The 11,474-nt window shown below is 50.9% G+C and overlaps 1 protein-coding gene across 6 annotated transcripts; it reads left to right on the top strand.

Annotated features, from left to right (window-relative positions):
* Window positions 1–656: 656 nt before the first annotated feature.
* LOC118157528 (sphingosine-1-phosphate lyase 1-like) lies at window positions 657–10,588 on the top strand. 6 transcript variants are annotated; one of them, XM_035311910.1, is made up of 4 exons: window positions 657–767; window positions 6,420–6,585; window positions 8,424–8,491; window positions 10,403–10,588. In XM_035311910.1, exons 1-4 carry the CDS (start codon window positions 660–662, stop codon window positions 10,571–10,573), a joined length of 513 nt encoding a protein of 170 aa, XP_035167801.1. In that variant the 5' UTR covers window positions 657–659; the 3' UTR covers window positions 10,574–10,588. The 6 variants fall into 6 exon arrangements, 3 of the variants coding, with proteins under 3 accessions (XP_035167801.1, XP_035167803.1, XP_035167802.1); XM_035311912.1 differs by lacking the exon at window positions 657–767 and adding an exon at window positions 896–925; XR_004746660.1 differs by lacking the exon at window positions 657–767 and adding an exon at window positions 1,144–1,172 and having other exon boundaries at window positions 10,403–10,542.
* Window positions 10,589–11,474: the final 886 nt, after the last annotated feature.

Genomic DNA, 11,474 nt, shown 5'->3' with positions numbered 1-11,474 from the left:
GGCTGCGATGGTGAGCGGCGGGGAGCCGGGGCCGGGCGGGCGGCGCTGCCCCCGGGGCACCGGGGGCTGAGGGGAGGCCGGGCGCCCGCTGCCCCCGGCCGGGGATCGGCCCTCGGCGGGCCGGCGGCGGAGCCTCGCACCGGGCTCCCCGGGGGAGAGCAGCCGGTTGTTGGGGCTGGAAGGCCGCTGGGGGTTCGGGGTTTGGGTCCTCGGAGCAGACGGGGGCTTGGGGAAAGCTGGTTCGGGGGGTGGAGTGCTGGGGGTTGGAGCTTTCTCTGAAATGCGGTGTTTTTCCCGAGTTGGGGCGCGAGGCTGTGACCCTGCCCGTGCCCCCGGCAAAAGGGGTTGCTTGGCACTGGGAACTTCCTTATCTCCGTGAGGAAAAATCACGGTTTTTTCGCCTTCACCGTGCGCTTCTCGTCTCCGAAGCGCAGGGTTCCTGGCTTCTCCTCTGCCTGTGGATCTGCTGACCCCGCTGACGGAGGTGACACCTCGGTCCTCGCCTCCCTTTCCCTGGCCTGTTCGTGCCCCTTGGTGAGGTTACGCTGAACCTCCTCCTCCCATTTATTTACCAGCAGTTTGGCCACGGTTGCGTTAAAAACCTTGCTGTGACCCTTGGGGCAGAAGGTTTTGGGTAGGGCCGAAAATTTCTATGAACAATGAGTTTGGGGATGCCGCTTGCCCCTGCTGCCAACCACACCGTTCTGGCCAAAAAACATCCAAAAATCAGTTTCAAAGTGCTCGCCCGCTGCAGCGCCTGCCCCACGGCGAGGGTTGTTTCGGAAGGCCTGACCAGCTTGTGCTCCGTCTCTTGCAGCTGGGTGCTTTTTGACCTGTTCTCATTCCCGGCTTCCAGGAGGCTGACGAGATTCCCTTCCACGGGTGTTGGAAATCTCCACGTAGTGGCTAAATGGCGATGGCCTTGGCTGGTTAGCACAGCGACAAGGGCTTTGAAGTGTGCGTTAGTGCTGTCTGCAGACCGCGAGGTGCATCTGAGGTCTGGCTCCTCGGCGGTCTAGCAGCAGGATGGGCTGCCTGCGGTACCCTTAGCAGCAAAGATTTACATTTCCTAGAAATTCGCGGGCCGCCATCTCTTGGAAGCCTTTGTGTGCCGAGAGCTTCCCTCTGCTTCGCCCACCCTCGCTCGTTGTGCCGTGAACCAGGAAGGGCACGTGAGGAGCAAGGCTTTTGCACGGCTCTTTGCTGGGATCGGTGAGGATCCTGCGCCGTGGTGAAGGAAAGGCCCCTCCGTGCATGACAGCGGCGCTCGGTTTGCGCTGATAGCGGTGGTTTTGTTTGCATAACCCCGCCGGGGAGCTGTGCCAGCCTTGGTGCTGCCTTTGTTCTCCGCTGCCCGCTCCCAGAACAATTGCTGTGCCATCGGCTGCTTTCAAACAGCCCCGCCAGGACTTTTTATCTTCCGGCGCTTCGCGTACCTCTGCGTGGCACCGAGCTACTCGCCGAACGTTTCACATAAATACCCGTTTTGTTCCCCAGAAGGCAGGCAGGAAGGGCTGCGTGATCAGCATCTGAGAGGGTGCCAAGCGGAGGAATGTGAACAAATGTGTCCAGATGAGCCCCGGCCCGGGGAGAACTGAGCCCTTCTTTCGTCCTCGTTGTTGTGGAGGCTGGGAGGATGTTTCCTCGCAGAAACCGCACCCCCGTGGAGCCAGCGGCCCCCGGGGAGAGCTGTAATGGGTTTATACTGAGTGAACCCAGTCCTGGCTGAGATCCGTGCTATCTGGAGCATGCCTCGAGACGTGCAGGCTTTGCTTTTGTAAATCCATTTGTTGCAGAGAGCGGAGGGAACAAGGGGTGACATCTTGTGCGTGTTTTGGGTTAGATGCTGTTGCTCCATAGCGGAAGGCTGTTTCTCAAGCACTGTTTAGTTTCTTGGCTTTGGAGGGGAGCGTCTGATAGGCTTTTCACAATAACTGCTCTTTGTGCTGTTTTTTTTTCTCTTTTCCCTCGCCCCCATGTGAAATCTGAATCGCACCTCATTTGGAAAGTCCCTTCAGCTCTTGTAAAACTACACTTTTTTTTTCGAGCCTCGAATCAGCCTTTTTCCATTTTGTTTTGAGAGCTTTATGTTTCCTCTCCGTAGCGGAGCCCAGGGGTGCTGCCGGTCTTGCTCGGAGTTGCTGCCTTGCTTGTTTTTGTGCTGAAGCTATAATTAGCCGGTCTCTAGCCACTCCCCGTGAACTCGGGGCTGGTGGGGTAGTACGCGTGCATTCCTTTTGCATACACGGTGTATGGGGGGGCAGACAACCAACTACAGTGGGAAAAAAAGGGCTTTCCGTAGGGCAGAAGAAGCTGGTGGTACCAGAGAGCTGCGGTAAGATAAGCGTGACCTGAACGTGTTTTTCTGCCGGAGCTCAGCCCTTGTGGCTCCAGGTCCACGGTTCCTGATTTCTGAGAGGTGCTGTCTGCTGTCCCCACGCGCCCCCACGTCTTCCGTGTGGGGCAGCACGCCCAAAAGCTCGGGCTGTGGTGAGGAGCTGGCTAACAGACGCCGTGTGCCTGGTGCTTACGTAAAGGTGTTTGTGGCCCTCGCTGGGGGTGGCAGGGAGGGACACGGGAGCACGTTTGTTACTCAAGGCCGAACCAAACCGCCGCGCGTGCGGTGACTCGCACCCTCAGATGGGGTGGCGTTGCTCAACCGCCCCTTTTCTTGTAGGAAGCTGGCTGCGGGCTGCGAGGCTGATGCTTGCCGTGGCCCAGCCGGTTCTGCGGTCGTGCCGGTCCGACATGCCCTTTGCGGCCGGGTTTACACCGGCAGCAAGGTGCTAGCTCAGGCACAGCTAATTGCAGTCTTCCTCCTCCTCAGGTGCGTGATAAAAAAGCAAATTGGCTGTCCTTCTGCAGCAGGGTTTTGGCTGGGACCTCGGCAAGCCGTCCTTGCAGCAGCAACACGTGTTCTGCCCGCTGCCCTCGTCGGGCTTCGCCAGGCAGCGCGGTTGCTGCGAGTGGTCTTCGTGCCCCTTAATTTACTACGTGCGGAGTCGCACGGCACGCTGCCTCGCTCATCGCCTTCCTCCCAGCGAGGGAAGACAAATGGCAAACCCAAATGTTAGGCTCCGGGCACGGGGAGCTGGTGGCAGGATTCCTGGGCTGGGAACGTGGCCGGAGCGTGCGAGGAGGCTGTGCTGGCCCTCCTCGTCCGCAGGAGGCACCGCTCGCTGACACCCAGCCACGGCTCTCCTCGCTCAGCGTTTGGCACCGAGGCCAGGCGGTGGCTGGAGGTGCCGGGCGCCTGCTCAGCTGGGTTATTTGGGCAGGGTAACAAATGCTGTGCCGCTCATACCGTTACTGGCTGATTTACAGCTAACTGCCAAGCGCGCGGGCTCCAAGAGCTGAGGATGTGGTTTGGTCGTAGCAGTTCCTCCTCGCGCAGTCAGCCCGAGATTCACGCCATCACTTAAAATAAACTTGCCTTTAAAAGCTCCTTTATTCTCTCGCCCACTTTAAACAGTGTCCTGGGGGAAGGAAGATGCTGCCGATAAGACCTTTTTCCCACTCTTCCCACAGGTAAACTTTGCAGTGCTTCCACTTCACGGTGTCAGAAGGGGGAGGCACTTGGAACAAAGTGTGAGGCTCTCCGGTATATTGCCTTTCTGGCTCTTTTTTTTTTAAGGCTTATTGGAGTCCTTTAACTTTCAGCCAAGGAAATGCTGTTCTGGCAAAACTACAAGATCTGCTCGTATTAGCTTTGGCAATTTTCCCCTCCTTTCTTTTCTATCATCTGGGACAGAAGAGCATTACTGCAGTTAATTTGTCCTCTTTTGTAGTCGTGTAAGTGCTATATCCCTGGAACAGCTCAGCTGGCTAATGGCTTTTAGAAGTAAAGTCCTAAGGAAATATTCCTGATCTGTAGAGCTAAAAATTCAACATGTAAACTGCTTGGGTTGTTGAGTGCATTAATACCAGGACAAATGAATGCTGCAAGCCCTAACGACAGCTATTAGTATTTTATCTAATACCTGGGTCTGTCTTAATGCTCTGAGAATTAGAAATAAATCCTCCAGTGGAAGTTTTCCCCTTTATTTTTCAGTGTGCTCATAAGTAAGGCTTTTAAACTTCTCGAATAATCCTGTCTGGTGAAGCTTTTGTGGGGGGAAGGGTCCTTTAAGGAAATAAAACCAACTTGTCTACTCTCCAGTAATGGGAAGGGAAGCTGTTTTTGTTTTGATTCTTCACAGATAAGGAGGTGATTATCTTACACAAAATGCTGTCCTGTGTGCTGACTTAAAATCAGGCCGGCCCGGTGTCTTTAGCCCAGCTGGGGAAGTGGTAATGGCAGGGGCGATGGATGTTCTCATCCCGCAGAGCTGAAACTGCATCTCTGCCTATTGCACGTGGCCAACGTTTCTTCTGGCTGAGCTCAGCGAGGAAGTAACTGCGAAATGCCCGTGTCCTCGGGGAGTGGACGTGTAGGACGGCAGGGAGTCAGCGCCGTGGCAGTAAGGGACGTGGCCGAGTGATGGGACTCGGCTTGAGGGCTGACTTGATGATTTTGGTCTCTTCCAACCCAGCAGATCCTGTGGTCAGCTGCCGTGCTGAACCGTAGCCGTACAGCTTTCTGGGCACAGCTTCTGGGTCTCGAATCGGTGCCGTACCCCCAGCAGGTGACAGGCAGGTTGGTCTTGGAGCTGTGATGTCTCACCAGGAGTCCAGAATGGAGGCTTGGTGCCAAACCTGGCTTTTAACTCCGGTGTGAACGGCCCTTTTGGAGCCAGAGGGGGAAGAATTAAAACAGCTGGGCTAAGCGGAGGCATTTATTACCCCTGCCTCCTCCCTGTGGAGTAAGGAAGCAGCGTGGAGCTGCAGCAGCGAGGCTGCCGTCACACGTTGTTGGGGGTAATAAAAGCAGGGCACGTTGGAATGATCCCTTTGGAATGAAGTTCGCAATCCGGAGAGCGGAGGCCTCGTGTCTTGGTGGGTATGTGGGGGCAAACGAAGGAAGGATTAACGTCACAGATCTTCTCCTACTTGTTCTGGATTGCTCCCAGAAAATTGTGCGGCCTCGCTGGAGCTTGAGGAGTCCCTCTGGTTAGCGGAAAAGGCAGACCTTCCCCTAAAGGCACCCGTGAAATCATCTGGTGGTGCCGGAATTGGAGGGCTGGGCGCGAACTGGCCGTGGCCTAATTGCGGCGGGTTGTGGGGCTGCCTTTTTTTTTGGGCAGAAGTGGCTGGTGTGTTCTGTAGCTGCCCTTCACCCAGCAAAAGGGTGCTAATTGGGCTTCTCGGGGCTGCTCCTCCCTGGGGGCTTTGCCCTGTTCAGCCCCTCTCCTTCACCCTGTGCTGGGGCAAGGGTGATGATACTCCTCGGCAGTGGGCTGGCACCCTTGTTCGACAGGCTTTTATATTTTAGCCTTACATTTGGGTTGCTTTAGTGGTTTTTCAATCCTCTGACATGTATTTTACTGCTTTTCCAAAGCAGTGATTGCTCATTAGTGCTTTGTGAGGCGTCCTGCCTTTCTCCTGTGGCTGTTTGGAAGCACTTGTTTTTTTTTTTTTTAAGCTGCTGGTAGCCTCTCCCCTTGTGTTGGAAGTGATGTGCCACCCCGAAGGGTGACCCAAAAAAAACCCAACTAAATGCTGCTTCTATTGCTAACTTGCCCCAGAAGCGAGATCTGTGCGGGGTGCTGAGGAGGGAGTTGTGGCAGCTTTTCCCTTAGCGGAAAAAGACTGTTCTCATCCCTAGAACAGTCTTTTTTCCCCCAGAAAATTGTTTTGGAGAGCCCTTGTTTTGGGGAAATGACCTTTCCCCCATGCGTGCATCCTATTGTCCCCACCCTGTTCTCCCGAGGCTTGAAGATGGCGTGCTTGGGAAGCTATTGATGAGGCTCTTGGGCTCTGTCCTGGCAGTAATCGCTGGTTTCATATTGTAATTAGGATTGCATCACAGTTTTCTGGTGTTCTTCTCTGGTGTTCTGCCTCCGTAAGGAACGCGGTCATTAGATCTCAACCCCGAGGAGTTGCTGAGTACTCGCATCTTTAAAAAATAAATCCAGCCCTGGGTACTTAAATAGCCCTGTTCTGGTGGTGCGTGGTGAGCGGTGGCAGCTCAGTCTTGCCTTGCCACCTGAGCAGATAATTCCTTGGGAAAAGGAATGCTGCTTCCCTTGGGCCATGGTAAGATCCGCTGCTGCGTCTTGGGACCAAGAAGCTTGAGCATCCTGCTCGTCTGCCAGCGGCTCTTCCCTCTGAAGTCTCTCAGGATGTGTTTCTATCGGTGGTAATGAGTGACAACTGTGCCTGTTCCTTTCACAGGGATTAGGGAAAGCAAGAGGGGTCTGTACTGAAAAACACCTCCATAGACTCCAGCGGAGGGGAATTCAGTCATTCGAGCACTTCCGATGCCCTGTTTGGGCGTGTGTGAGCTTTTCCTAATGCCTGTCTCGTTTCCCTTGGTGCAGGATGCCATTTCTACCTACAAGGAAATCCTGCAGGTGTACTGGGAGACAGCAACGGGCTTCGTGAACGCCTGCTGCGATGGACTGGAGCCCTGGCAGTTAGTTGGGTTGACCTGTTCTTCTACGCTTCTAGCCGTCTGGCTGCATGGCTTCCTCTTCCAGCCCGAGAGTAAGTACTTAAAATGGGTCTTGTGCTCGTGGGAGGGGAGAGGGGACAGTGGTTCTTGCGTGGAAAGGAGCAAAATGAGACCATGCATCTGTTAAAACATGCCTTCTGCTGTCAAGTAGCAGACAAAACCCTATTCCGAATTAGGGACAGGGCCTGGGTAAGCAGTGAAACATCCCCATTCCTGTAGAGGGTGTGGCAGGCCAGCCTGGAATGTGCCTGCATCTCCTTCCCTTCCTTCGATCTCCCTCTCTGCTTCTGGCTAGGCCCTTTACTCATCACAGCGCTCTCTTGCTCAAAACCTGGGGAAATCGATCCGAGAGCTGAGGTCCTGGGAGCTCAGTCATTAGCAAAGTGTCTGGGTGGCTTTTGCTCTTGATTGCTCCCCTTCCTGGGGGAGAAGATGTGCTTTTAGTTTGGTGCTGGGAACGTGTTTCATCCTCAGGAGGTCCAAGATAATTGTGTGGTTGTGCTGCTTTTATTTTTTTTTTTTTTTGAGCCTCTTCCTACTTTGAGAGATTTCTGGTAACGGCAGCTCTTCGGTGGGACCTCTTGATGAACCTGCAATATTCTCTGGCTCTACGTGGTTGTCAGGGATAACTGCCTTGCCTTTAGTGGAGAACGGTGCTTGGCAGATCCCCCAGGTCTCAGGGTTATGCTTATTTTTGTTAAAAAAACAGCAAAGTGTTTAACTGGTGTCTGTGCCTTTCTGCTCCTCAAGCAGGCTTGTTTTGAAAGGCAAGAGTAAGTGAACAGTGGGATCTTGTGCCCAGCATAAGTTCTTGGCTAATGTTTGTACTGTTGCACAGTATTTTTTAAAATATTGACTAATTATTACGAAGTCTAATTAGGCCGTCTGAATATTTCAGCAGTCTATTTTTTCCCCTCAATGCGAACGTTTGTAATTAAACAGCACACAAATGTGCAACAGAAAAGTTATTTTCAGAGTGCTAACAAATATTTGCTACAGAACGTGCCAGACTGCACTCACTGTCCTCCTGCAGCTTTTCAAAATGTATCTGAAGTGTATATAAAAGGGGGGAAAAAAGGGCCGGGCTGATGCTGTAGGTAAGATTGGGAAGTCCTAAAATGGTTGATTTTACTTTTGAAGCTTGTTTGGCTGTTTCCCGGTGAAAGCGTCTTGTGACTGGTGCTTGGCTGAAACGCCTGGGGGACTTGGTGGCTCTAAAGCAGCTCTGTCGTCCTGCTTGCATTCCTGCCTTTAAAGTTACCCCGGGAGTTTTCTGGTGTTTGCCATCAGTGGGATCTCAGGGACGGAGGGAGCGTGTGGTGCCACGGAGGCGACACCGCGTCGTCCCCTCCATCCCTTCTTCCCCTGTGGCCTGGGAGCCTGGTTCGTGTTGCCGAACATTTTCATGTTGTGCTATCTTGGTTTCAAGATGCAGAAAAAAATGTCAACAAGCTTTTACCTTTTTGCTGGAGACCTTGTATTTAGCAAATCCAAACCCCCTCTCCTTGTAAAATCCCGTGTGTGGGTGCAAACCGCCATTCAGGCGGGTGCTGGCCTTCCTGATGCCTCCTTTGGAAAGATTTTAGCCTTTTTCAGTTTGTATGACTCGGTGGGCTTAGGAACAAAGCAGGAAAATGAGTCAAATCACCGATTCTGATAGATGCTGCTGCTGTGCAAACCCGTTCCTTCTGCAGCTGGCCTGTCTGCTCTCTGATGCACTGCTCTGGCTCTCCACGTCCCCTTTGTGACTTACTTTAGCCTGCATCAGAAACGCCAAGCCTGCCATGGGTCGGGGTGGAAGTACTGTGCTCCGAGTCGGTTTTCAGTTCGCTGAGTCATATTAGGTTAACTTCTGACTCTTGTCTTTCAGGTTTAACGTCCCGAATTAAAAAACAGTTCTTCAAACTACTGAGAAGAATGCCGTTTGTTGGGGCTATAGTAAGTATTTGAGCAGCTTTTTGTGCTGTTACCCCAGGCCCTTGTTTTAGCCTGTGTAGCTGTGTCTCAGAGAACCTACAGTTCTGCACCTCTTTGCTGTCATGTCACTGTAATCATAATGATCCAAAGGTCTAGATCTGGATCTGCTGCCACCTGCTTAATGAAAGATAACTTCTACCTAGTCTTTTTTAGAATAGTTTTACTCTCATAAAGTACGTACCACTTTTTTACACCAAGTATCAGTGAATCCAGTAGCAGAGCTGTGCAGTGGCAGAATTTTCCAGTGGTGTTTCCTCCTTGTTGGATTTCAGGAAAATAACTTGATTCGTGGAAGAAGAGGACACGGTTGGACTTGAGTTGTTCTGGAACAATGTCTTGAAGTGGTGTGAGATAGCCAGGCGTCGGTTGTGCAACATGGAAGGATAATTGCTTTAATCAATGACTGGCCACGATTAGTTCAGAGCTCCTATCTGTTAGCATAGCCAGCGTTATAGCACAGCGATATCAGAAGCTTGTGTAATCATTAAAATGAGTCAGGCTTTAGTGTCTAGGAGATGTTTTTTAGTTAAAAACTTGAAACTACAAATGTCAGCAAGTCTTAGCACGTTAACAACTTAATGATCAGGAAATGCACAGCTTGGTTTCTTTTACCTGGTACATGGTGGTATCGTACTCGATTGCCCTTTCTGCCTGATGTGGAGGCAGCTTTGCACGTTGAATTGGTGGGGTGTGTGGGGGGGTGCTGGGTCTGTTGTAGGCAACTTTATCAAAGGGAAATAGTAAAGAGGAACTTTTGATTTTGACATGGATGCGGTTACCAAGTTTCTCCCCGAGCCGTCTGTAAGGAATAGCATCTCCCCTTCATTTCATGTGTCCCAGTTTTTACCTTCTGGCTCGAGTAGCCATTGATCAGATGAAATAATTACCAGCTCTCCTCTGCTTGTATTTGTTGTCTGCCCCTTAGGAGAGGACTTCTCCTGGGTCCCTCTGTTTTATCCAGGCTTACCTTCTCAGGGCTAGTACTGTAAAGCTCCTGATGTGCCCTACCTGTGTGCTGTTCCCACTCCCTGGTAGGCTGATAACCTATCAGTTGCTTACGGGAGGCCTTGACTTTGAGGCAATCCAATGTCCAAGAGTCTTTAAGGCTGATAACATCCCAACGCCGATGTTGTCTGGAAGAAGGGGGTCTGCTTTGAAAGGTTTTCTGAGAGGGAGTCTGGGCCTCCTGTGTGTGGGGTGTGAGTAGGAAGAGAGAAATCTCTTAACTGTGCCTGTAAGGGAGATCTCTTTAATGTTTCTGTTTCCATGAGTCTCTAAACTGTGTATGTGATGGCAGACAAGACAAGGTATGAAATATAATGAATCTGAAGACTTCTATAAATTATGGGCTGTGACTTAAAAAGGTTTGGTGGATAAAAATGAGATGTTTTTGCCTTAAGCTTTGCTTTCTCAGCTATCGAAGGTGCTCCAAGTTCCCACTGCTTGTCAGCACCCATTATCAGTGCTCAAAGAGTAGCATTTCTCTTTGAATGTGGTGGTGTCTGTGCTGTGAATTGAAACACAGCTGAGCAGTGGCCCATTCTGCAGACGTGCGTCCCGGTTACTTGGCTCAATTTTGGGTTGTGCCAGCTAGCACACTCCCTTAGCTGCTTCCCCGAGTGGTTTAGAGACTGGTGCATAAGTGTCCGTTCCAGGAGAAGGGCAGCTTGTTTCTGGTGGGAGAAGTTAGTGGGAAGGGAAAGTTCAACTGCCTGGCTGTACCTCCGCTGTGCTTTTTGGTTATGGAGCTGAAACAGTTCCTACCTGTTCTGCTCACTGGTGTGGAAGTAGCCAGCGAGTTTGATCTCCCACGTGTTGAACAATTGTAATCTGGCCAGCACCTTTGTTGATAGGCTTTTCCTTTCCTTTTAGATTCAAAAGAAGATTGATGAGGCCTTGAATGATGTCACTTCCAGTTTATCCTTCCTGAAAGATGAAAAAGCTTACATCAAAGCGCTGCCGGAACAAGGCATGAGCCAGCCTGAAGTACTACAGAAGATGAAAGAGTACAGCTCAAAAGGTATGGCTCAGTCTGTGCCCTAGCAAAGGTGGGTCTGTTTCAGAGACAGCATTAGGCTTACTTGGTTAAATGAGATCTAATGATGGCTTGCTCTCAGTTTCATCTTAAGTATTGCTCTGCTGATGTTCTTCACTTGTCTGTTTTCCTTTTGGAGGTGATTAAAGTCAGTATTCACGATGTCTGCTGCTGTATTTGGGTATTTACATTGAAATTCCCTTTCTTTCCCAAGAGTTTAATACTGACTGATGGGAGAGATGAGAAGAAAAATACAGAGGAAGCTTTTTGAATGCATTTCTGAGCAGTTGCCTTGATGTTCAGCTTTTACCAGAAACGTATTTTCTGTGAAGCCCCAAGGAATGCTCCTAACAAAAAGGACTTCCAAACAGTATTTTTAGGGAGTTTCCAAAAGTCACTTTAATCAAAACCAGTGGTTTGCGTCTTGAAAATGCCACTCAGGCAAGGCAAAGCCATGATGATGTCCTCTTGGCTTGAGTCCACATAAGCACTGTCTGAAAGTTAATTTGAGTTGCCTCCCTGGTGTAAATGTCTCCACGCTGATTCACATCCTGTTACTTCTAATGAGCAAATTTGGGTGACTTGCTGTCCAGAGAATGCATGACTGTCCTGTTCCTATCTCCAATCTGCTAAAAGCTTGGAATTTTCTGCTAGAACAGTTCATCTACTCCAAATTCAGGAACAGTTTTGCAACAGACTATACTGTAGCAACCTCCTTTGTTTCCTACTTTTATGTTGTTTGTGCTGCTTTGTCCATCTTCTGTCTGTGTTTTCCCTCATAATTACTCCCTTCCTCCACTGGGCTTTTCCTTCCTTTTTTTTTTTTTTTTTATTTTTCTGTCCCCCTTCTTCCCACACGCGGGCAGTTTTCTGTGGAAGTGATCTGGAAGTGAGGGTTGGATTGTGACT

This window comes from Oxyura jamaicensis (genome assembly GCF_011077185.1).
Source record: "Oxyura jamaicensis isolate SHBP4307 breed ruddy duck chromosome 6 unlocalized genomic scaffold, BPBGC_Ojam_1.0 oxy6_random_OJ106633, whole genome shotgun sequence".
NCBI lineage: Eukaryota > Metazoa > Chordata > Aves > Anseriformes > Anatidae > Oxyura > Oxyura jamaicensis.
Note: the sequence above shows the minus strand (reverse complement) of the source record. Positions and strands in the feature narration are given on the sequence as shown.